Genomic DNA, 27526 nt, shown 5'->3' with positions numbered 1-27526 from the left:
AGCGTAATCGTTAAAAAGCATATATTAAAGTACAAAGATATTTATCCAAAAACAGTGTTTGCTTTGAAAAAAGGTACTTATATCAGTGAAAAATCGATGAAAAATGAAAAAAGAGCATATCAGATTTAAAAACCAATCAAAACAAATTTAAACGGAATCTCGATTCCAGCTGTATAAATGGCATAGCAACGTAAACAAATTAGAAAATATATTGTTAAAACGTAACTTTAGCAACATTTAAAAAAATTTAGTAGTCGATCTCTAAATTAATCTATTAGATTTCTGGAGAATTCAGTATTAATTATTAACTGTTTAACAAAATGTAAATACGTGGTACGGTTGAATAACTTCAACCAAATAGTTTTTTGATCATACTAGTAAATTGCAACAATGATCTTTTAGTTGAAATCCTAATTGTTAATATCCTTTCGAACAATTTTTTTTTGCAAATCTTCGATAGCTCCTCCGGATAACCCTAACTTTATCATTTGAATTCATTACTACAAAGTACATAAAAAAAAAAAACTTTTTTTTTCTTTAGTATTATCATTATAATGTTTAAGTTATTGAGAAGTAATAAATAAATATAAAGTTTTTAAAATGAAAAACGAAGTTAAAAAAATATGTAAAATCAATGAAATATTGAGCATTTTTTTCCCTTTTCAAAATGTAAAACTTCGAAATAATTGTGTATGGTTCGGCCACACATCGACCTACTCAGTTTTGATCGTACGTGCCGCGAGAAATAAGTATTTAGATTTAAGCAACTATGGGACGATAGTTCCACAGTGTGATAGTGTGCCAAAAACAAATGAAAGAAAATTAATTGTTACTAATAATTAACAAATGCACCGACTTAAACAGGTTAATAAATGTTATAAGACCCACAAGCAAAAAAGTTTAATAAATGTAATAGGAAAAAAAAAAAGAAGTATGTTGCAGCAAGCTAGTTTAAATGTTAGTTAATGTTAATATATTATGCATCGCAGCAGTTTTTTACACTATTTGTTTGTATTTCAATACAAAAATTATGACGGTATTAAACCTAGTACATTACTATTCTTGGAAATTCCAGGAATTTATTTTTAAAATTTAAAAATTTTTTAAAATAAGAAATTTTAACTCAAAAGAAAAAACCCCGTTTCTTGACATCAAACGTTCTCATCAAGATACGCTTGCAACTTGTTACACTTTGATGCCATGTGTAACGCTGTAAAAAAATGTAACAAGCTGCAGTAAGTGCAACAAGTTCTCATTTATAGAATCAAGCATGTTTTTATGTTTAGTAAAGGTGTTGGTTTATTAATTATATGTACTCTTTTTGATTATAATATCATTTTAAAAGTTAATAACTTTTTAATCTATAGTCACTAGTTTCAAGCACTTTCTGACAAAAGATTAATTACTAAGTTTAGAAAGATTATTATCTAAATTAGATGTTAATCTACATGTGCATACACAAATTTAAATTGGTTAGAATCTAACCAATTTAAATTTTTGTATGCACATACCCATCGAAGCATACCCATTATGTCTGTTTCAACACCTAAAATTCAAAGCCATGTTTCATTTCAACACTTTTTATTAAAAGTTTGATTTTTTAGGTTTACATTGATTAAAATTTTCAAAAGAATATATTAAAAAAAAATTTTGATGAACAATTTTAACTTTTTGTGTGAAATAAAATGATGTAAAGTACCCCAGAATATAAATTTTAAAATTTATTTTTTGATTTAAATTGGCATATTAATCATTATTTCGATTATTTTTTAGATTTATTTAATAATGGAATCAACAATAGAAATTCTTACAAGTAATAAAAATCACGCTATATTTACACGAGCTTTATCATTTACAGAAGAACTTGGTACTAATCTTTTATTTAAAAGCAATCCAGATTCTTTTAAAAATGCACATGTTACTTCAATGGAACAATATAGTAGCATGTATAAAGAGTCTATAGAAAATCCTGAAAAGTTTTGGACAAATATTGCTGATGATTTTTTCTGGAAATACAAATGGACTGGCAAGTTTATGGATTACAACTTTGATTTGTCAAAAGGAAATATTTTTGTGAAGTTTATGGAGGGAGGAAAAACAAATATATGCTATAATGTCCTTGACAGAATTGTTAATGAAAAGAAACTAGGAGATAAAGTTGCATTTTACTGGTAATCCTTTATTTTTATATCATTTCAATAAATTTTAAGAGAGACTCTGTTTGATTTAAAAAACACATGTATAATCAATATTTAGAATCAAGTGAAAAAGTATTAAAAAGATTTTGTTAAATGAGCATTAAAATATCTATAAAAGATATATTTATAAATAACCTGTCTCATCTTGTGATCTTAGTGTTGATGGTTATCTTCCTTTAATTCGTAAAGACTCCAATAGTCACATGCTTGGCCTAGGCATATACATTTATAAGAATTCACCCATGTGTCGTGAAACTAGGTTTGAATCCACAGACTATTCTTTCATGTGCTTTCGTTTAGCACCACTTCACTCTATCACCTTTCTCTTTGTTCTATATCGCTCTCCTTCATCTCAAGACTGCACTCTTTTTGATGTTATTTCTGATCATATTGACCAAGCCCTCTCTTTTTATCCATCAGCCTATATTGTTGTTGTCGGTGACTTTAATGCTCATCGCACTGAATGGCTTGGCTCTAATGTCAGTGATTCTGCATGCATTAAAGCCCACAACTTTTTCCTTTCTCAATCCTTAACTCAAATAATCAACTTTCCAACTCACTTTCCAGACAACTCGAATCATTTACCTTCTTTACTCTACTTATGTCTTGTTTCTGATCCTAGTCAGTGCTCAGTTTCTCCACATTCACCCTTAGTTGCTCCTGATCACAGTTCGATCTCACTAAAACTAATATCTCATTCTTCTTCATCACCTGAATCCCCCTATCATCATACCTCTTACAACTACCTTAAAGCTGACTCTTTCCGTGATTTTCTTTGTGATGGCCCTTGGGTAGAAATCTTTCGTCTTTCTGTTGTCAAATGTGCTTCTTACATAACTTCGTGGATTCAGGCTGGCATGAAATCTTTTGTTCCCTCTTGATAATTTCAGGTCAAGCCTCACTCTCCTCCATGGTTTTCCTCACATTGTGCTGCTGCGATTGCCAATCAAAACCATTACTTCCATATCTATCAGCAAAACAATTCTCCAGAAAACAGACGTCTGTTTATTACTGCTAGAAACCATTGTAAAAAGGTTTTGTCTAACGCCAACGCCCGCTATTCTCAGCTCTTTTCATCAATATCATCTCTTGATTCCACTAGTTGCGTTCTACCTGATATTGCCGTCAAACAGGTTGATCAGTTGCTTGACATTCGTATCACTCCAGCTTTTTTATCTAAAATGATTTCCTGCCTAGACTCTTCTACAGCATTTGGCTTGGACAACATACCTGTTATTATCTTGCAGAAGTGTTCTATACTCTCAAAACTATTCAGCAAGTGCTTATCAGAGTCTTTTTTACCAGCCTGCTGGAAAGCGGCATCAGTTATCCCTATTTTCAAAAATTCTGGAGAGCGATCTGATTCATCTAACTACTGTCCCATTAGTCTTCTTCCTATCATAAGCAAGGTTTTTAAATTTTTAATTAACAAACTCCTAATTTCTCATCTTGAATCTAATAACTTACTTTCTGACCATCAATATGGATTTCGATCTTCTCGTTTTACAACTGATTTGCTAACATTAATAACTGATAGGTTTTATCGTGCATTAGATAAAGGTGGAGAGGTTAAGGCCATCACTTTTGATAAAGTTTGGCATGCTGGTCTTCTCCATAAGCTTTCTTCTTATGGTGTATCTGGCAACATCTTTAAGATTATTGAATCCTTCCTTTCCAATTGTATTATAAAAGTTGTCCTCGATGGACAACACTCCTCTTATTATTTAACTTCAGGGTTTCTCAAGGTTTTATCCTTCGCCCTTTACTCTTTTTAATTTACATTAACAATATTCCAGATATTTTCACATCTAAGGTGGCATTGTTTGCTGATGATACTACCATTTATTCTTGTCGTGATAAGAAGCCAACACTGTTTGATTGCTTGGAGGAGGCATTTGAGCCTGAAAAGGATCTCACTTCTGCCTCAGCATGGGGCTCACAGTGGCTGGTGAACTTCAATACAGATAAAACTCAATTTTTTCCAGCCAATTGTTATCGCAATAAGTTAGATCTTCCTATATTTATGAACGGTAATGTACTTGATGTATGATCTACCCTTCCTCTTCTAGGATTAACTCTTACTTCCAATCTTTCTTGGAAACCATATATCAAATCTGTTGCAAAATCAACATCTGCTAAGGTTGCATCTCTTTATCGCGTTTCACACTGCCTTGCTTTGGATTCTATTCTCTATCTTTATAAATCACAAATCCAGCCTTGTATGATATACTGTTGCCATATCTGGGGCAGATCTTCTAATGGTTTCCTTTCTCTTTTAGACAAGGTGCAAAAATGCATTGTAAGCATAGTTGGACCTGCTCTTGCAGCGAACCACCAACCATTATTACATCGTCGTAATGTTGCTTCTCTTTCTCTTTTCTACATATACTATAATGGGCACTGCTCTAAAGAGCTAGCGTCTCTGGTGCCATTTACTAAAATTCATTCTCGTGTTACTTGTCATTCAATCAAGTCTCATTCTTTTTCTGTGACTGTTCCTAAGTGCTCCAAAAATTCTTATTACTCTAGTTTTTTTCCTCGAACATTAGTTCTATGGATTTCGCTTCCTTCATCTTGCTTTCCTGATTCATATAATTTGCAATCCTTTAAGTCATCTGTCAATCATTATCCTGCTCTACAATCTTCATATTTTCTCTTCCTGTAATTTCCAACTTTAATTAGTGGTTGTTTGTAGCCTTGTCGGAAGCATTCAATTATAATATTGTTGGAAGCGAAGATGTTTAAAAAAAAACATAACCTTATTAATTGCTATAATATGTATTTTGATATACAGACATCTCCTATTAGCTAGTAGTTTACAAGTTAAAAATATGGCATACATATTTTTAACTTGTTTTGAGCACTTATTTAAATGCAGAAATGCTTTTTTTCAATTGTAAGAAACAGTTTTTTTTATTCTAAAATATTTTGATTAAATGTTGCGATATTTTAAAACTTTTGCATAGTAATCAACATCATTAAAAATTACTTGTTGTTCTCATTGCAAACCATTCAGAAACTAATACAATAATTGTCAGTAAATCCTTAATTAAATAGTATTTAAACTGGTATTGTATTTGTATTTATTAAATGGTATTTTCCTCATTAAGTTTGCCCTGCAAGTTAGATGTTAGAACTCAAGCTGTTATTAAAGACAGTTAATGCAATTAATTATAATTAATTCACTGTTTTTATCAATTTAGTTGTTATGTTGTGTATTTCTAGCTATTAATTTTTTTTTAAATACAAACGTTTGGTTAAAAATTTCTATTTTTTTGACCAAATGTTTTTCCAAATTGCATTATCAAAAAATTGATACACATTAATATGACTAGTTAGATCTCGACAAATAAAAAAATTGATATATTTAACTGAATTGATATATTTATACTGAACATAACCAATAAGCACTTCTTTATCCATATTAACATTGAATTGCACGTCCATATAGTTGGACAAGCAAAGTCAACTTTGTGAACTTCTAAAATTTTAAATTTTTTTTTTTTAGTTTTAAGTAGTTATATCAGTATTTTAGATAGTGCTGGGGCTACAAGTGCATTACTTGCTGCTATAGCAGCAAATGCAAGCTATGGTGGAAATGAGCTTTAGCTCTTGATTGCGCCTACACTAACCTAAGCTGGTTTACACAAGCTATTTATGGCTCACGCAACAGTAAAAAAACAAGACATTTTTTTGATTTAAGAAAATTGATTGTAATTAATTTTTTTCAAACTGTGGTTTAAAAACTTCAACTTTACTATGGCTGTTTAGATGTTTAGATGATTTTTAAACATTTTAGAAATTCGCTAAAAAAAGAAACGCTAGCTAAACTTAAATTAGAAAGAAAAAAAATAAATGAAAAAAAAAAAAATTGAAAAAAAAATTCCTTATGAAAGAGAAAATATATAAGCACTAAAATAAAACTAAAAAAACTCGAAGTGAAAATTACTTTCTATTACATTTGAATTGCATTTAAAATAAATTAAAATTTTATCTTTCAAAACATTTTTTTAAAGTTACGCAAAATGCTTTTACAAATTACTTCTAACTATTGTTTAATAAACGAACAAATTTTATTTAAATTACTAAAAAGTGTTATATATATTATTTTTAAATTGTATAAATTGTAAATCCATATGAAATCATCCAAAAAAAAAATATTGTTGACACCCTTATATCTCAGAATTTGTTCATTTTTATCTCACTTGCAGTCCATATTAAAAAAATAACAACTGCAAAAATTTTAGTTAAAAATACACATTCCAGATATATCGTCAGTTGAAATAATGCTGACACATCATTTTAGTAATTATCTGAAGCGACTTCAAAGCAAATTTGACATTTAGTATCTTTGTAATGGCTTGGGATATATTTTCTCAAATTTGGTACCCTAATAGATTTTTATTAGAGGAATCCAAAAATAGCACCCTCAAGACTTGATTATCTAAGGAAAACCTTGTTTACCCAATTTTGTTCAAAATTATTGGTTTGTAAATTAATGATTTTTGGAGATGAAATAAAGAATGTGGCCCAAAATCCTGAGTAAAAAGTTTAATTGTGCATCATTATTTCATCTTAGGTCTACTATAAAAAATTATATTCATTAATTGTCTCAAATACTTGATCAAAATTTGCATTTAAAAATGGTATCTATTTAGAAAAATTTAAATTTTGCAACAAAAGCAGTTGAAATATTTTTTAAAACATTTATTTAAATAAAACACTAAATAGTGTTATTTTGTGACTATTTTAGGACATTTATATTCATATGCCAAGGGAGGGCCAGGGAGACTCTAATTCCTTCCCCCCCCCCCCCAATCTCCCTAAATTTTCTATTTTCTTTTTAAAAACATATATATATATTTTTTTAATTTAAGTTTGAGAAACTTTACAAACTCTGAAATTTATTTTCATTATTTCAAATCGATAAATACTTACCTCTTATTTCTCAAAGTAAGCACTCAAAACTGAGATCTTTTCACAATTTTAAAAATCTTAAAATTTAAAACTAAAGATAATGAAATGTTTTTAAACATTTTTATTTATATCAATATCTTTATGGTATTATTTAGTAGTTTAAGACTAATATAGTCATTGACATTATGAGGTAGACAGTGGGAATTATTTAAACTTCCCCTCCTTTATAGCCTTACATCCAAGGATTTAAAAAAAAGAAAAAAAGAAAGACTAGTTCTAAATGCAAAGCAGGTAAATAAAATTACAAAAAAACAATTTTAAATGTAGTTAATTTTTTTTTGTAACCAACTGCTTATATTCTCCAAATCTAAATCAGGTATGTTGTACGTACGACCTGATACTGTTGTGGGTGTAGAAATTAGGCATATAACTTCAAAATTGAGCACCCAACACTCGTCATTTCTCATTAGCCAAAAGAAGTTTTTACCTGGTCCATGTAGATGCATGAATCTGACTTTTATATCAAGGTTAGTTATATCTTCAGCAATCCCTACCCACCAAAATCTGTCATAAAATTATGCAATATAATCCTTTTTTTTTATGTTTAATGAAATCTTTTTATTGTATTTGCTTGTTCGAATGTTATCAAATGTTTCAGTGCATTTATCAATACTTGTTTTTTTTGTAACTTTTAGTGGTTGAAGCAATTGGAATAAAGTGATGATACATCCTTGTGCCAGGAACTGTTCTTCCATCTAAATATCTTTTTTCTAATTGAACTCTTGTTTGGTCGATTTTATCTTTTGAAAATAATTGAAACAAATTCCATTTATCTTGACTTAACAAAACATTAAATTAACATCTAAAGTCTGTCCAGTAGTTATTTGTTTTAGACTTTCTTGACATACTACTCTTTTAACATGCAATTCATTAAGATTGAGTAGCAATAATCTTTTTTGAACATGTTGGTTTTTCTTAACACTTACGAAATCTTTTTTTCCTGGCATCATTCTTGAAAATTCACTTTGATAAAAGTTAATCACTAATTTAACTGTTTCTGATGAAAGTGGGTTTCCAGTTATTTTTTTGGGCAATGATATAATTCCATGCTCATTTTTAACTTTTCTTGCAATTCGAACAAGATGCTCAGACACTTCAAAGTAGCTTGATATCTTTGTACGTATCCATGATTTTGGTGCGAGTGTTAACATTTGCACTTAATGGCGATAAGAGTCAGTCTTTAAAATTTTTTTATTTCATACATTAAAATGTACATTATCATGGTCATTTTTAATGTTGTTGTTTGAAATTGGGCTTTTTATTTCTGTTTTTAATGAAGTTTCTTTAGTATTATATGCTAATGAGACCATTTTTGCAACTTTGTCAATAGTGTTTTCGAATTTTGTTTCATTGAAGGCAATTTGCTGTGTTTTGAAAGACTTTTTAGTTTGACTGGTGAAATTCCAAGCAATTCTTTAGTAGTATCTAATTTAATTTTTTTCTCACTTTTTTATTCCCATTCTTCTTGTGATTTAAATCTTCATCAGTTTCTACTGCTTTTTTGTAACATTTACTGCAGATTTTCCAACCTGGGGTTACATTAACATTATTTTCTTGCAAAACTTTTGCGAAGTCTATGAAAATCTTCATATTACCTAAGAAACAAATTTAGTTCTAAGTTTTTTAAATAACTAAAAATAAAAAAATTGTTATAAATAATAAATTCTATTTCTTTTAATTTTCATATCAATTCTGTTGTCATTAATGTTAGATTACCTTTTAAAGCAATTTTTTTACTTTCCTTGTGTGTTCCAAAAGGATTGCAACACTTTGTAATTTTTCTCTCAAAATATTTCCCATAGAACTGCTCACAGCATATTATTCTTATTGAACAATATTTTTCCCTTAAATTTGCTCGCCATATTATTTCTTCTTGTTTTTCACAAGGAAGATCTTTGAATTGAACAAAACCTTGTTTTCTAGAAAATCCAGTTTTGTGGCAATGAATGTTAAGACTTTTTCCACTGTCACATTTCTCCATATTGAATACATTTATTATTTATACTATTACCTGTCAAAAAAAAAATAAAAACAATAAAGTTCACATTCTTTAAGAAAATACAAACAAGTAAAGTATAGCCTTTAAAAAGAACAAAACAAAACTTTTGACTGTTTTTGATATAATAGGATGTAAGCATTTACTAATTTGAAATAATGAAAATAAATTATTTCTCAAACTTAAACTAAAAAAACATATGTTATTAATTTTTATTTTAGCAATTTTTTATTATTAATTCATTTTATAATTAAAAAAAAAAAAAAAAAATCCAGGAAGATAGGGGGGGGGGGCAGAGTTAGTCAGAGTCCCCCCCTGGCCCTTCACAGGCATATGAATATAAACGTCCTAAAATAATCACTAAATAACATTATATGGTATTTTATTTAAATAAATGTTTTAAAAAACATTTCAATTGCTTTCCTAATGAAATTTAAATTTTTCTAAGTAGATACCATTTTTAAATGCAAGTTTTGGTCAAGTATTAGAGCGGCAATTGATAAATCTAATTTTTTTCAGTAGACCTAAGATGAAATAATGATGTACAATTAAACTTTTTACTCAGGATTTTGGGCCACATTCTTCATTTCACCTTTAAAAATCATTAATTTACGAGCCAATAATTTTGAACAAAATTGGATAAATGAGGCATTTCCTAAGACAATCAAGTCTCAAGGGTGCTATTTTTGGATTCCTCGAATAATAATTTATTGGGGTACCAAATTTTAAGAAATTTCCCTAAGCCATTATGAAGATACTATATGTCAAAGTTGCTTTGTAGTCGCTTCAGATAATAACTAAAATGATGAGTCTGCATTTTTTCAACTGACGATATAACTGGAACCCATGTGTATTTTTAAATAAAATTTTTGCAGTTGTTATTTTTTTAATATGGACTGCAAGTGAGGTAAAAACGAACAAATTTTAAACAGTTCTTTGTAAAAATAGAAACAAAAAAAAAGAAAAGTAAAGCAATTAAATCGTTCCTTTGCAACAGAAAATTTAATTTAACTTATTCATAATATAAATTATTTAAAAAAACTATCTTTCAAAAGATTTTAAGAAAGACATGGATAAATAGTTTCAAACAAATTATTATGTTTTAATTTATCATAACAAAAACATGCCTACATACAAAAAATTTCAATATAACATTATTTGTTAATTTACGAAAGTACGTTTATTTTTAACAATCACTATAGTTACTTTTTTATTTTATTTAAAGGCTTTGCTTAAAATATAAACTTTGGAAATGATCAACAAATAAAAGTTATTTATAACATAACAATTTTTTTTATAGTTTTTAAATTGTTAAAACATCAAAACCGCTGTGGTCAAATTGTAAAGAAAAGTTATTATCAGTGTAGTCAGTCTAAGTGTGCGATTGCATGCCATTCTTGTCCAAGCTTGCTTCACTTACATATTATTCATGTCTTGAGATCACTATTAATTAAAAAGCTTGCTGCGAGAACGTTTTTTCAAATGAAGCTTTTGAAAATTAGGATTCCTAAGTACCAAAACACATATAATTTGTATGAAATTTTCCATATATATTAAAAAAGTAACAAAGAATCTATTGGAGTATGGACTCTTTTTAACATTTATACATAATTTTTTAGTTCTCAACGTTTAAAAACTTCAAGGTTGATTTATATAGAAAAAACTGTTGTCCTTATGGAAGTGGCAGTTATATAGTCGTTCCTCAATTTAAAACAAGTATTTAGTTATGTTTCCTTAAAGATTTGTTACTTAGGATTTGTATATAGAAATTATGTATATGATGTTTTTATTCCTTCGCGTATGGTTTGTTTTGATTTTTGTGCTAGATTTTTGATGTTTTATTTTATTTCAATGCCATTACACAGCCATTACATAGCCGGTTATCCATACTTGAGTTTGAGGCGTTTTTGTGCAAAATATGCAATAACTCTGGATCCACTTGACTTCTAAGGTTGAAAAACCCCTTATTTCTTAAGTTTTTTTTTTAGCTCCATACAACCATGTTAATCATTAAAAAAATCCTATTGAATGACTAATACAGTTAAAAAAAATATTAATAAATTGCAGAGTATAGATAAAATTTTAAGGAACTTTGAAACTTGATATTCTCAAAATTAGAAATACCTGACAACGTTGGTTTTTCCACTGAGGTCTCCATATATATTTTGAGCAGTTGTAAGATGAGTTATTAGAACTTATTATTGTTGCATTAAAAAGTAGCATTTAAAATACCTTTACATTTTTATTGTCATTTGTTCCTTGGTCAGAATTTTAGAATAAGAGAGAAAGAAAAAGCGTTTACAATTAAACTTTGAATAATCGAGTTTGTTATTATAATTGCATAAATTGCTTCTAAGTAAAGTTATTTGAAAAACTTTAATGTTGTTGACAATAAAAATGTATCATAATAAATATATTATTTTCCTTTTTGTATGTTTATATTATAAATATAAAATGAAAAATATTTATTAAACAACTTCAAAAAATAAATAATATAAGCTTATATTTTCATGGTACATTAAAATCTTTTTAAACAATTTCCACATTTTTCTAATAGCTTTAAACAAGTGAACTTTTTAAATAACTGAAACATAACAATGAAACATAACATAAAATAACAACGGTCTTTTTAAGAAGATATTTTTTACGAAAAGTTTAAAGATTTTATTTAATACACTTAAACTTTTTTTATAAACATATTTATGTTTGCATTTGTATGTTTTAATAAAATTTTGATTTTTAAATGAATTCTATTATAAATTTATTAAATAATTTTTAACCAAATTCATTGTGTTTTAAAAGACATTAAATAAATTTATTATGAAAGAACATCGTTAATGATAAAAAAACAAACCAGGGCTCAATTTAACGGTCGGACATCGGAGATTTTTTCATCGGAGGACAAGGGAGATTTTTTCAAAAAAACAAAATTAATATGTAATTACGTTACAAAATTTTTATTATATTAATAAAAAATATATTTTTTATAGATTTTCAATATAAAATATATTATTAGTCAGTTTTATGCAATAAAAATTTATAAAAACCATTATAATAATTAAATTTTTTTTTCGTCCAAAAACCACCCTTTGATTTAATAACTTCAAATTTTGATTCATTGGTCCAGAGTATTTATTTCCAATCATCCATTGTCCAATATTTGTTCGACTGTACCCAACGGAATCTCTTTTGTCGATTACCTTTTCGTAGATATGGTTTTCACATAGCAACAGAACCATGCAAACTAGCTTTTTGCAATCTTCGTTTGATTGTACTGACAGAAACTTTTTCTTCTCTATCTCAGTTGAAAATAGCTGTTACTTGTGGAGCAGTTAACATTCGATTACATTTACTGATGACTTTTATATGTCGGTCATCAGTTTTTATTATTATGCAAGAAGGATCTGGACAATTTCTGTCTTCCAAACTTCTAGATTCTTGATATTGACGAACTGTATAACTAAAATACTGTTTCATACGTGAATTTAATATGTTTCTCTGTTTATTAATTTAAAATGGTAAGACTTTTACTTGCATGTACTATTTGCATTAAAATATCTTAATTAAGAATAGTTTTATACAAATTTTATTTAACTTGATTTATTTTTATATAAACATAAGTTTTATTAATATAAATTAATAATTTTATAACGCCATCAGATTTTAATATTGTTCTTTTAAAAAAATATTTTTTGTCCTAACTTCCATGAGCGGCAGTGTATATATATAAATAGCCTGTGAAATTCAGATTAGCATTCGGCAATGGCATACACCTGCTGACCTGAATCTCCTAAACTGTCAGCATGCAAAAATAATTGTATGTAAAACATATGTAATATTTGTACATTATAATTTCATAATTTATATATTGTAATTTTTTTTTTTTGAAGTTTGAAAAGTTTTATTTTGACTTTTGAATTCATTTTATTTCAAAATAAATTTAAAAAAATTTCATTCATTTTTTTACTTTTTTTCAGATTTATTCATACATAGCAAGATTTATTCATACATAGCATATTAATTCATTTAAAAGTTAATAAAAATTACTTTTCAAATGTTTGTTGTTCTCTCACTTTTTTACTTGAAATTTTAGTGCGATTTTTATTTTATCAAGTTTTAAAGTCTAATATTAATTTATTTAATTGCAAAAACCATTCATTTACATGTTAACAGTTTTTTTAATATTATTTAAGATCAGAAAGTCTAATAAGTTTGGTTAATATTATTTAAGATCAGAAAGTCTAATAAGTTTGGTCTTGGTATAGTTATGTTAAACACGTATGGAAAAGAAACATGTTATTTAAAAACCATTTAACTTTTTTTTAATTTGATATAAGTTAGGGTTTTCATTAATCCATTCAAAATATACTTATCATACTTAACAGAACTGTTATGTATGACTTGTTTTAAGTTTGCTTAGGTATGAAATTGAAAAATGGGGGTTTAAATCCTGCAGCTTTCAAAAAAATGATTCAGATGAAGTAACATTTTGGTGTAAAAATTTTCGAGAATATTCAGAGCTTTTGAAAAATTGCAACAGAAACCTTTATACGCGGAACATCAGTCATAAAAAAAAATTTCAGATTTACTTTTTTGTATACATGCAGCAGCTGTCTTAAGATTGAGTGAAACTAAGAAAAAACTCATGATACTAACAATTCCAACAAGAAAAAAATAACTATTTCTAGTATTATTTTTTTTTCCCTTCGCATGTTTTTAAAGGGTCAGATCATTTATTTACATAGTTACAAGTTCATGCTATGCTACAATTTCAAAGAGTGTTTTTTTATTAAAAAATGGAAAACAACTACTGTAGGAGAAGTAAATTCTTATTCTATGTGGAGGTTAGAACAACCGGATGTAAACTGTAAACAAGGCCTAAACTGTCTGCTCATTATTATAAACAATTTGCTGTTAATAAAATCTTTGCTTGCAGCACATAAACTAAATTTGTATTTATAAACAGGGTTCTTTCTATGATCAAACTAAAAAACCTATAAAAATATAATAAACAAAATTATTTTTTGTTTGTTTGTTAGAAAACAATTTTGAAACTAAAAAATGACTATTTCATAAATTTACTTTATACTTACATAAAATGTAAGTGCTACATTCTTTAAAATATTATTGTTTAAAGCTATGCTCTAATAAAACAATGTTTTTATAATCATTACCCCTTTCATAAAAATCCAAATAACTTCTTGGTTGATTTGATGTCAGCTAAGTATAGCATTCTTGTGCCAACCTGAAATCCTTCAAATTTTGCAGACTGTATATACATATATACATTTACATACATACATTTACATACATATATACAATCATACATACATGCATACATACATACATACACTAACTGCCTACCTAAAAGTTTTTGAGGTCGGCAAAAAACTGTTGACCTCGTTTCTATGTTTTATGGTAACCCCTTAGTGCCAAATTTTTTTGCCAATTTCTAACCGTTTAAGGTCAGCTCATTTTTAATGAACTCATTTTTCCTAATTTCGAGGGCTGATATATAGATCAGCAGTCTGTTTCAGTATGACATCATACTGCTCACCTAAACCAACAGTATAAGATATATATATATATATATATATTTATACAGGGCTTGAAATAAGTGCCGGACAATGGATATTGTCACTAGCACTTGTTCGGTAAAAATGGGTTTATTGAAAACATTATAATTAATTTGTTACTTTATTTAATAAGTTAACTTAGTAATTTATGTATTTAATATATTTACAAAGCAATTTATGTATTTAAAAATTTAAATATTTACATAATAATTTATGTATTATATAATTTACAAAGCACTTCGCATAGTATAGTAATTTTAAAAAAATGTGATATAAATATATTTTCCTTTTCAAATTTAAGTTTTTTGAGCTTAGATTTTTTCTTTTTCTTTAAGATTTTCTTCTTGTTAGATAATTTATCTTAAAAATTGCGTGGTCAAGTTGTGAAAATAATTTATTTTATGGGTGGTCAGGAATGACATCCAATTGCACTTCTTTAATTTTTATCGGACATGTCAGGCAAACTTGAGTCTTTATTGAACAAATTGTCTGGTACAAATTATGGTTTGTTATTTTGAGCCCTGTATATATATACAAATGCTACTATAACCGTTGTCTGTGATTGTGTTTATATATATTTTTTTCTTAATTAAACTAAAATTATTTACATTTGCGTTGACATTTAATTCTTGCATAATATCTTGAACCTTTTTAAACTCTTTTTTATTTTTCCGAAACTGCTTTTATTTCACTAATATAATATCCAATTACAAAAGAGTGGTACCAGGTTAGACAAAGACAGATCTAGGAGGCCCAGAAAGTTGATGATAATGTAACATTTAAATTTGGCAGAAAAAAAGTGTATTGCTAAACAAATTATTTGAGAAATAAATTTGACTAATAAAAATGATATCTCAAGACATACAGTAAATAGAAGATTAGTTGATTGTAAACTATACTTGTATATTGCGATTTTGCACAGACATTTTTAAAATGACTGATAGTGGGTTAAAAAATAGTTGTTTAAGATGGAGGGTGGAGGAGGTTTGGTAGGGATCTGTTGTTGTATCACATATGATGGACTAAGTCTGTGCTACTTATACACTAGTAAAATAGACTAATACAAATACATTAGGACGCTTGAGACTTTTTTGATTTTAACAACCATTATAGTAATCAGCTTTATTTGTTATTAGTATTTTTTCGATATTCACCTCCCTAAAGTTGAGGGAGCAACTTTGGTCAAAGATACTACTCTTTTTTGTAATTGTTGTTGTTGTAGTAACTCTCTACCCTTCAAATCTAATCCACTCTTTGAATCTTATATACTCTAAAGAATTTTATTGTATTTTTGTTTAAAACAATTTAGTTTTTTATCAATTTTAATTTTTATTAAGGGAAGGCAACGAATTTAGTGAATCAAAAAAATATACATATTCAGATTTACTGAAAGAGGTTTGCAAGTTTGCAAATGTTTTAAAAGAAAAAGGTAGATTTTTTTTTCAGTTTTTTTTTTTAATAATGTCTATTTATTTATCCCATACAAGTTATGGGATCTCAAAAATGTCAAGCATTTTGTGTTCATTTAAAGAAAAGAAAAAAAGGTTTTGATTGAATTATTTTTTGTAAATTTTAAAGAAAAATTGTTTTTTAAGTGTTTTTTGTAAAGAAAGTTTTATACTCTTTATTTAGACTTTTTAAAATTTGCGATTAATACTTGCATTAGTTGTTTTAACTAATTTAAGTGTTTATTTGCAATACTCAATCAGTTACAGTTTGAAAATTGTTTAAGAAAAATTGCTTTTAAAAATGTAAAGGACTTCATTCAAACTTTTTGTTTGTCTGGAAATAGCAACATAAAACCTTATTTTTATTCTCTTTTATTGAGTGATTTTTTTACTTACAAAAAAAAAAACTGTTACTATCTTTAATCAGCTGAAAGCTTCAAATTTGTCAAATTTAAGTTTCATGGAATAAGGTGTTTACTTAAAGTTAGTACACTTGCACCTTAGTCAATATAGTTTGAATTTGAATAAATCAAAGCTTTTAACTGATTGAAGATAGTAACAGTATTTTCTTTTATAAGTAAAATATCAGTAGATAAAAGAGGTAAGTATTCCAATGTAAAATTAGATTTAATTTGATTTTTATCTGAGGTTTGTGTCAATATTTTTATTAAAAATCTTTTGGCAAAACATTTTATTTTTCAACAAAACAATGACCCTAAGGATAGGTCAAAGAAAGCAAAAGAGTTTTTAATCCAAAAGCAGCTTGAGTTACTTGAATGGCTATTTGAATACTTGATCATGCTTCAAGTTGCTTGTGTTCAAGTTGATCCAGATACGTTATTACTAAAGATACTAAGTACAGATACTCAGTTATTACTAAAATTACTTGTCAAAATCAACTTATTAATAAAAATATTTTTGATCTCTCTATCTGTATGAAAATAAAAAAACCACAAAAACTACAAATATTTTGAATGCATATGTCAATAATAATAGAAATGGATGATTGGTCATGAGGGTGGAAGTTCATTTTGTAATAATTTATTTCAACTTTAGCAAGATTTATTTTAACTAATTTAATGTAATAAAAGTTTTTCTTTCTTTTTTAATTTATAGCAGTATAACAATGGACATATTTGGGCAATTGATGGCAATAAACAATTGATATATTTAACTTTATATCATTTAAAATAATTTATATCTATCTCTCTAATTTGAATTTTTTAGGAAAAAAAAAAGTTTGAGCTTGTAAGATTCTTGAATTATAGAAAGTTAACTTTTTTTTAAATATTTGGGTCAAAGTAACAAATAGAAATTAAGCAAACAAATAAATAGTGGTTCTTAAATATAATATATATTATTTGTTTTGAAATTTTTGCTTTTCAAAAAAAAAAGTCAGTATTAGTAGATTGTTTTTTGAGCTTGTAAATCATCTCAATGACACAATGTCTTTAAAATAACATGATGTCTTTAAGATGACACGATATCTTTAAGATGAAACAATGTCTTTAAGATGACACAATGTCTTTAAGATGACACGATGTCTTCAATAGCTTTTGTTGAATCATCTCTAAAATAAGAACATAATAATTCTGCATATTTTGTAGTTAGTTGTTAAATGTTATAAGCTAATTTTAAGTTAATAGTAATTTAAATTTTTTTTGACTAAACTTGGTTTTGTAACATTGTCAGAAATATTACCATGGTCTTTATCAGATTCCTCTTCAGTTTTGATAGCATCATATCCAGAAACTTCTGCAATATTGTTCCCATTTAATGACTTGTTGACAATACAAACATTGAAATGTATGTCTATGTGTTCTTTGACTGTGATATTAAAATATTTACATAATTTTGTTTTTAACAATCCAAAATAATCTTTTAAGTCTTCTTCTACAGTCTCCTCCTATATAGACATAACATTTACAGTCTCCTCAACATCTAAGCAGAAAGGATCGTTTTATATTGCTTCTACTGATATTCCTTATTTCTTGAAATAAATTGTAATGGTTTGGTCTGCTATTCAATTCTATGCTAGCATTCCTATATAGACATAGCACTCAAGATATAGGGTAGATTAGGGTAATATGAGCACCTTAAGCAAAAATTGGAATAATTTCGAAAATAATTAAGCTGGATCCAAAATTTTTGCGAATAAACAATATTTAGGGATCTCTTCTCATGATCCACTTAGACATTTGGGCATCCAAAATTTTTTCTTAAAAACACAGAGGTTTTAAAAAAGTCACAAAAATGCTCATATTACCCAGACCACTTGGTAATATGAGCACTTTAATTTAGCTCACAAAAAAAACATTAATTTTGTAAAAAAATACCAACCTGACAATTAGAACTAAGTTTTGGAATATAATGATTCGTTATTAACAAAACTTATCATTAAAAGATCAAATTTTAAGCCACTTTTTGTTGAAACAATACTACTATGTTTTCCGCAAAAAAAAAAAAAAAAAAAAAGTTTGTTATTTTTTTAATTTTATCAACTCAAACCTTTGAACGATAAAAGTTCAATTTTTTTAAATTTAAATTACAGAAAAATATTTAGTATTGTTAAAATAATAAAAAGTTTTACTATATTTTATTTTTATTCAAAAAACCAATTAAAACCACTGCTTTTTAGGACTTTAAACTAGGTAATTTCAATGAAAATTACTGGGTAATTTGAGCATGCTCATATTACACAAAAATGGCATCTTTAAATAAAGTCAAAACTAACTAGTTCTATGAATTGTTTTTCAAGCCAAAAAGCATTGGATTTTTAGCTAACATATTTTTCTTTATGAAAAAATTAATTTCATTATTTTAGCACCAAAATTTCGCGCCACAGATTTATTCATGCGTGATGATATTATTTTTAAAAAAAACAAGAAATTTAACAGCGTTTTACTTAGATGATACCCGCTAATTACTGCATATAGATTTACGCTAATTGTACTGACTCCTGTAATCACCACATTAAGTTGATTCAAAAAATACATAGCAGCTTTAACTTCACTGCTTACATCTAAGAAATCTTTAAGTATGCTCATATTACCAAGGTGCTCATATTACCCTAATCTACCCTATAGTATTTCTAGACATAGCAGTTAAGATAAAAACTGAATTGTCTTGTTCTCTTACCTTTATAGATTTTTTTTTTTTCCAATTTCAGTAGAGCTTTGTAATTCCAATTTAAATTACTTACTTTATGTTGTTTCTTTGATGCCATGTTTGTTTTTTAAACAGAAGAAAGTCATTCATGCTAATCTTTTTTTAAAAACTCAAAATAATAGAAATTAGTAAAAAAAAAAATTTTTCGTTTAACAAGCATGCCAGAGACTGTGAAAGTTCAATCTACAGATAAAATCTTACTGACATGTCTGAAAAGTCCACCGGAATTGTAGAAGTTATCGAAGTTCAAATTATAAAAAGCTAATAAAATTTAAGGATATTTAAATTAGAGAGATCGTATTCACTAAAAATCATAACTGTTCTTTTTTTTTTTTTTTACTTAGGAATGAAAAAAGGCGATCGTGTGGCTATATATATGCCAATGATTATTGAATTAGTCGTCGCAATGTTGGCATGTGCTAGAATTGGAGCTATCCATTCAATAGTGGTGAGTAAAAAGTCGTTAATTGTAAAGGTTTGTTTATTGTAACAGTTTATCAATATTTGATAAGAATGTTTAAAAAAGTTCCACAACAAAAATTTTAAACAAAAATTAAAGTTTACTTTATTGTGAACTATGATCCTAATGAAGATCATTTACCTTCTGGAACTTGCGCTAGATAATAATTTGCGCTAGATAGTAATTTGCGCTAGAATAAACTCTTAAGATTGAAAAAGGTAAGAAAATAATGATCTAACCTAATGCTTTTAATTTTTCTAATGTTCTTACAGCTCTGACAAGATTAAATTCTTAGTGATGTTTTATTATTTGTTAAGTTATTTGCATTAATACAATCAGTGCTAGTCAGTCATGCTGGTCCTTTCCCATAAGGAAGCAGTTGTAGCATAAGATTTTTTATTACTTCATGTTTTAGTTAAAATGTGTCAGTGCTGTTGGCAACCAATTGGTGGAGGAGTAGCTCATCTAAATCCCTGCATAACTCCTTAAGGAATGTTAAAAAAATGATTTTTTTTAATATTCAGATATTTCCCTCTCCCATCTTTTACATAAAGGTATTCGTTTGGTTGTAACTTCATATCACACATATCTTTAGACTTTTGATATAGATCAAAATATTTTTTTTACTCAGCTCACCTTCAAAAATTTCAGCATGTTTTCTACAACTTTAATGAACAAGCTGTTAATATTTTGTTTTTGCAATGGAAGTTAGCAAATCTGATCAATCTTTCAATCAATATAATTACTTTAGGCTTACTTTGAAACAGGCTCACAAAGCACCACTTTTAAAAAACTAAACTTTTAAAGAAAGGTAGCAAATCAATTTATTCAAGTTTAGCTGGAAATTTATGCACTGGGTGTATTGAAAGGCCATAAACAAAGTGAAGTAGCTCAGTTGCTCATTTTTTGTAATGATGATGTTGGATATGTTGATCATTGACTATAGTAGATAAGTACAGACATACATTGGGAATGTTTTTATTTCTTCTTTAGAAATTCTAGGTTTTCTTCTGAGAGAGCATACAGAACCCTTTAAATTTTGGTCACACTTAAAGTTCATGGTGTCATCAAGCTCATACTTAGATATATGAATGCAGGTACTTACAATCCAAATTTTAGACATCTAGAATACTGTGAAAAGTTATTGATAATTTTACAGTACAAATCTATAATGATTAATATTTGATAGTTGGTGTTGCCAATGACAATGACCTGGTGAGGCATTACGAAAAGAGGGTCCAATTTCATGGAGTAAGGGTTGAGATCATTAAGCCATTCTGTAATAAAAATAATATTGTAAGGATTGAAGTGTGGGAAAAAAAAAGACAAAAGTTCTTAGAGCATACAGGAAATACAGTAAAAAAGATACGACTTGCTGAAAGACAAGTCAAGCGCAAATAAGTTTTGGTTGATAAAACTAGAGATAATAGCTCCTTAAAGCAGCGACCATGACAGTATTTGTAGAAAAGATAAAAAGATGCAATTTTATTGCAATGCGAGATGCAACTTTATGACAATGAATAGGAATGCAACTTATGACAAGGTCCGAAAACGCATTGTAAACTATGTTTACAATAGCATCTTCATCATTTAGATAAGCTTTATAAAAAAGCATTGTTAATTAAGTCCAGATGTAAATAGCTGAGTTTTGTTGAAGTTAAAATTCACAAACCACTGAAAACCCAACCTGTTACAGAAGTAAGATCTGATTCAAGATCAGCTGCCTGTTCTAAATGATTGAAAAGAGAAGGCTTTTAGTCAAGAGAGGAGTGTAAAGTTGAGTCATCAGTAAAAGGAGCTACTTTAGATGTAAGTTTGTCAGGAAGATTATTAATGTAGATAAGAAACAGAATAGGACCAAGGATAGAACCTTGAGGTACCCCTTTATGACTTTAATAAAACAATTAGAAAGAAACGATTTAATTATCTCAAAAACTTTCCCAGATACACTATGAGAAACATGCTTATAAAGTTATATAGCCCCAGCCCTAGCTGCCTCCATCCAATGTATGATAAAATCTTTCAGTCACAGCAGCTAGCAGGTCAGCTGTAGTGAAAGAAAATCGAAAACTGTATTGAGGATATTTTTAGAAGGGAGAGATGTTGTATTTGTGAAAAAACATGAGAGTGAACATTTATAGGATGGTATTATTTCGAGTAAAAGTTTTACTGCATTGAATTTTAGTGGTTTTTCGCAGAATTTTCTTTGATAATGTTGATAAAAGTAGGTTAATGATTTGGTAACACCTAAATGATTTGATAATTGAATCGGTGTTTTTAAAAAAGGTTGATTAGCTTAAAATGTTTTAAGCTCTTTTTTGTTTTGCTTTTTTATAATTTCTTTTTTCTCAGCGCAGTGACCTTGTTCCTCAAGGTTGATGTTAAGGTTCATGTTTCAGAGTTAATGAGTTGAGAGACGATTGTAACTGCAATAAAGTAGTCTCCTTGACTATAGTGGCCCTCCCAGCCTTGGGGAGGTGAATAACATAAAAAGAAAAAAAGTTTTTACAATTCTTGAATTTCGATTGCTGCTAGTAAGTCATTTTTAAGTTGGGTGTCAATTTTGTTTGGGTCACTTGGAAGGCAGAAGATTCTACTTTAGACTTGTAGTTTTGTGGTAGCATTAATTGTTCCAACGACCACTTGTTGCTGAGTCTGGCTTTGTTATTTCACTATAGAATGATTTTAGATTGGTCTTACTGGTTTTATCTTTTACACTTCGGACATATTTTTTTAAATTGTTGCTTATTTTGTCCTTTGTGATGACTTTTGTTATGTTTTTTAAATCTATGTTTAATGCATCTTGTTTGAGTGTAAAAAACTCTTCAGAATTTAAAAAAAGCATTTTTTAAATTTATTTAAAAGTTAAGTTTTATAATTGCGCACACCAGTTTAATAACACTCACATTAAATTGCAAATGGTAAAGACTGTAGATGTTTGCCAATAAATATTAAGATGTTTATCATAAAAAATTTAAGGTTTTATCAAAATCAAAACTTATTAAAAAATAATCAAAAAAACTTATACACATCTTTATATAAATCTTTCATAAAAAGCATCTTTATCATTTAGATATGTTAAAAAATCCTTATTTTTATGCCATTCTGTAACCGGTTCCCTGAGAAAACTACTATTTATATTTAATATGATGAAAAATACTGGGGAGTCTTCACCAATAAAATCAGTTAAATATTTCACAGCCATTTTAGGAACCATTGGAAATATAGGTTTACCAAACCCTGACCCTTTTCTTTTTGAAGTTATTCAATGTTACATAATTTTTTAGTGATAGTATTTTATTTGCAATCTTTTACCTCTGCTTGTCCTCTAAGTTGTTATTAAATAGAGACAGTGGAGCTAACTCCTCAGTGAGATACCACATGTGATTGCTGAAAGCTTTCAGCGCAGCATTAGTAATAGTAAAATCAATAACTTTATACTCTAATAATGAATTAATAAGAATTAAACCGTTAGTAGGAGCTGCTGAAGATATAGGTACACTGAGCCACCATGGAATATAACTAAATACAACAAACTGAACAATCCTTTGTAGCTTAGGAAGTTGTTTTAGAGCAAAAATTGTTCCTTTAGGTAGCTGGCTGATTTTTTTGTTCAACAGTACAAGTTTTATAGAATATGACAATTTTGCCATCCACCTTGCATTGTGCAAAGGGCCTGGTCTAATTAATCCAGAGAATAACATATCTTTGCCATTACTTAGATACAACAATGTTAGTTGAACAAGTTCTCAATAATCACCTCTATTGAAATTTTGCCTCATTGCTTCTTGGCAAAGATTGGTAATTGCATCTTTTTTGTTTATTAAAGACTGTGAAATTTGAGGGATGTCTAAGTCTTCAATAGTTTGGCAATTCCGTTGTTCAAAGTTTTTCTTAAAAACCAAACAATGCATTCATTATATTGTTGCTTATAACACTGATGTTAGTTTATTTTTAAATACTTAATAATAATAATAAAAAATTATAATAAACATGTTAGATTACCTTAAAAATAAGTTTAATATAAGGAACTTTTGAAATCTTGATCTTTTAACTGTTCCATACATGAGTTAGTATAATCTCTCTTATGTGATGTCGGCAAGAGCTCTTTATCTTGGTAGCAATTGTCTGCACACGCTCCATTTGTTCCTAAATGTCTTGGTAGCAATTTTCTGCACACGCTCCATTTTGTTCCTAAATGGTTTAAAATAAAAAATGCAAGAGTAAAAATATTGATGATTGAATTTTTTTGGATCTAAAGTAAATTTAACTAAAAATAAAAGTACCTAAAGTAAAATTTTCATTTTAGAGAAAGATTTAAAAAATATTTCAAACAAAACAAGAAATTTCTATTTTAATCAATATATATGTATATATATATATATATATATATATATATATATATATATATATATATATATATATATATATATATATATATATATATATACACTTGTATGCTGTTGTGTAGCTCAAGTCAACTCTAGAAGAATCTCCAGACGTGACACAAATTATTGAGTGGAATAAAAAACTGAGTGCAGTAGGTGTAATTTTGTTTCTAACAGCTGTTTCAATAACTTTAGGTGATTTCAGAATATTATGTGGTATAAACACAGTTGTGTCAGTTTTCAAGCTTCTTTTGTGAGAACGCTGCTTTGTTTCATAAATACGTTCATAATGATCAAGACAACCTTTGTCTATCTCCATTAAATTTATTTTAGAACATCTTAAGATGTTTGATTGCCGTTCTTTTTCTTTATAGATTCTTTCTTGTTCAGCAAATTTTCTGTTGTGTAACTTTTCTTCCACAAGACATCATCATGCTGATCAGAAACTGTTTATCCTCTGCATCAACTAATTTATCTAGCACATCCCGTGGCCAGAACCTCATTGTTTTTGTTAGCTTGTTTTTAAATCCAATATATTTTTGAGTATTCTTGACAGTGTTTCTATGAGCATGGTCAATTTTTAACAGACTCTTTAACTCCTCAAATAAATTTATGATTTCTTCTGCCATTTTATTAAACTTAATTGTTTGTATTCTTAATACAAACCAATATTTAAACTGGCTTACCTGATATCTGTACACAAAAATGGGCCCAAAAATGGGCCTAAAAAATCGGCCCAAAAAATGGTCTCCCCTGACCCTGGGGTCAGGGGGGTCCATTTTTGGGCCCCCTTGACCCCGGGGATTGGGGTACGGGGTCAAAACCCAGCTAAGAACCTTCTCCCCCTCGAGGACTACCCCCATGCCAAATTTCATCGAGATCGGTCCGGCGGTTTGGATTTCTATAGAGAACAAACAAACAAACACACACACATTGCCTTTTATATATATATAGATAGAAGATTAAATTATCTATTTTAATTCTGTTTAAACTGGGTGAAAACTTAAACATCGTTAGTGAAAAATTTTTGTTTAAAAAATAAGGATTTCGTTCTTGTCTTTCTATTTATTTCTGATTTCTATTTAAAATTTGTTAGTTAAAGAATTTTGATTTTTTTTTTCAATATTCTTTTAAGTATTACAGAATACTGCTATGCATTAATTATCCTTGCAATACAGTGACTTATAAGAATTAAGTGATATTATTATGTGCATCATTAATTTTGATTAATTACAATATGAAAAATTAGCTAATAAAAGTTGAAATTGTTTTATTGTATATACAAAACCATTCAGAAAATGTTGAGGAATATAAAGAGTTCCAATTAGTGCTATAAATGAATAAAAAAACAGAACAGAACTTGGTTAGTTATTAGTGGTTGTTACAAAACTGTAAAAAAAATTCTAATTTTATTGTTGATAACATGAGCTACTTTACATACAGGGTTCATGGCACTCAGGGAAAACCAGGATAAAGTTTTTAAATTTTGAAAAATCAGGGAATACCTGGAAAATTCAGGGAACTTTTTTAAAAAATCTTTAAAATCAGGAAAAACTCAGGGAATGTTTTTTAGTTTTATATATAAATTGAAGTTATTTTGAAATATACAAATTTTTATTTTTATTGAAAGTTGCTCACTACAGTGGTTTTATAACTATTAATTATGAAGAAGTATTTCTTTAAAAATAATTTCTTTAAAATTCTGATAAAAATATTAGGGGAACATGAATTTAGTTGTGAAAATATTATATCCTTCAACATTAACAAGGAATATTTTATACTTTTCACCACCCGCACTCAAGGGAAAAGTACTTGAAATCGAGTGAAAATCAGGGAATACTCAGGGAAAACTCAGGGAAAATAGATTTCTAAAACTACCATGAACCCTGTACATAAAGTAACTTGCTCCTAACTGGTATAGATTGTTATTATTCAAATGACCTGACTTTAACACCTGTGACAAAGCAAAGTTTAAGCTGAGAGTTCTTGTACAAAAAATGTTAATGAAAGAAGTGTTACACCAAGTGAAATGAGTTCTAACCAAGAAGTGAACCTCAATGAGCCTATAGTTAAGAACATCACAGAGGTGATAAACATGACCTGCATTAGATTATGACTTAGCCTCATTATACTGTGCAAAATGCACTGATTGGCTACAAGCACAAAATGTACCAAAGATATAATCCAGCAAGCATACCAAATGTTTTAGAATTTTTTGACGATTCTTAGGCGAGTAAATCTGGATTGCTGGTTTAATAAGTAGAATCTAGGATTAGGTAATGTCTATGAAAAATGGGTGTCAAAGTTGTACTAATGTTAGCTTCAATGACACAATTTGATAAAAAAAAGTATTTTGTTTAATTAAAAAGTAAAAATTTCTGTTTGTTAAAAAAGTGTTTCTGTTGTGAAGCTTGTTGCAAAATTTTTTGGTTTCTTTTCTTAATTTTTAATTTTGTATTTGTGAACTAATATTAAACATCAACACTTTCTTTTTTTTTAATTTATTTTTCATTTATTTTATTTTTCATTTCATTTCATTTTCTCATTGTGATTAAATAATAGATATTGCTTAACCTTTTTTTGTTATTGAAAAATAAGGTTTAATTTTTTTATTTTATATACCAGTTTGCAGGTTTTTCTGCTGACTCACTTGCTGATAGAATGATTGATGGTCAGTGCTCTATATTGATCACAGCAGGTAAGAAAATATTTTTTGTTATTTTAATGAAAATAAGTAAAATTGTACTGTTATGAAGGTCTCAAACAAAACTACTCAAGCGGAACACTGAAGTTCAACGAAGCGTATAGCGTTTGGATAAACATTTGTTTATCAACCAAACTGTTTACTAACCGTAGCCGCGTCTAGCGTCTGCTGAAGATATAAAAACGCGAAGAAGACGAGATATGACGGTGTATGTGAATATAGATATAGGGGATATACAAGGTCGGGGGTTGGAGCAGATGGTCAGTCAGAAGAGTTAGTGAAGCAATAACGGATTAATTAATTAAAAGACGAACTATTTAAGAGAATAATATAAATTGTATTTATATATATATTTGATTATTTTTATTTGGGTAAACGAGATGTAGTTGTTTATTTAAATAAAGACATCAACCCGTTTAAAACCGAAACCAGTCGTTCTCCAACGAATCGTGAAGTGAAGAACAGCATGTCACTTGAGCAAATTTTAGAACGTTTGGCATTAAAACCGAGCCAAGAACTACATCCGAAAGTTTTCAGGGGTACAGAAGTGGAAGACATTACTGAATGGTTGGCCAGCTTTCGGCGTATTGCATTGCACAATCAATGGACAG

The 27526-nt window shown here is 28.0% G+C and overlaps 1 protein-coding gene across 1 annotated transcript in view; it reads left to right on the top strand.

Moving 5' to 3' along the window:
• The first annotated feature begins 1760 nt into the window (after positions 1 to 1760).
• LOC100211402 (acetyl-coenzyme A synthetase, cytoplasmic) overlaps positions 1761 to 27526 on the top strand; it is a 58879-nt gene continuing 33113 nt past the window's right edge. Inside the window, exons 1-4 of the mRNA XM_065813993.1 lie at positions 1761 to 2171; positions 16085 to 16176; positions 19708 to 19811; positions 26837 to 26909. Coding sequence (XP_065670065.1) covers positions 1786 to 2171; positions 16085 to 16176; positions 19708 to 19811; positions 26837 to 26909 — 655 coding nt within the window. The 5' untranslated portion in view covers positions 1761 to 1785. The remainder of the gene's footprint in view (positions 2172 to 16084; positions 16177 to 19707; positions 19812 to 26836; positions 26910 to 27526) is intronic.

This window comes from Hydra vulgaris, chromosome 12 (genome assembly GCF_038396675.1).
Source record: "Hydra vulgaris chromosome 12, alternate assembly HydraT2T_AEP".
NCBI lineage: Eukaryota > Metazoa > Cnidaria > Hydrozoa > Anthoathecata > Hydridae > Hydra > Hydra vulgaris.
This window is presented reverse-complemented; position numbering and strand designations above follow the sequence as displayed.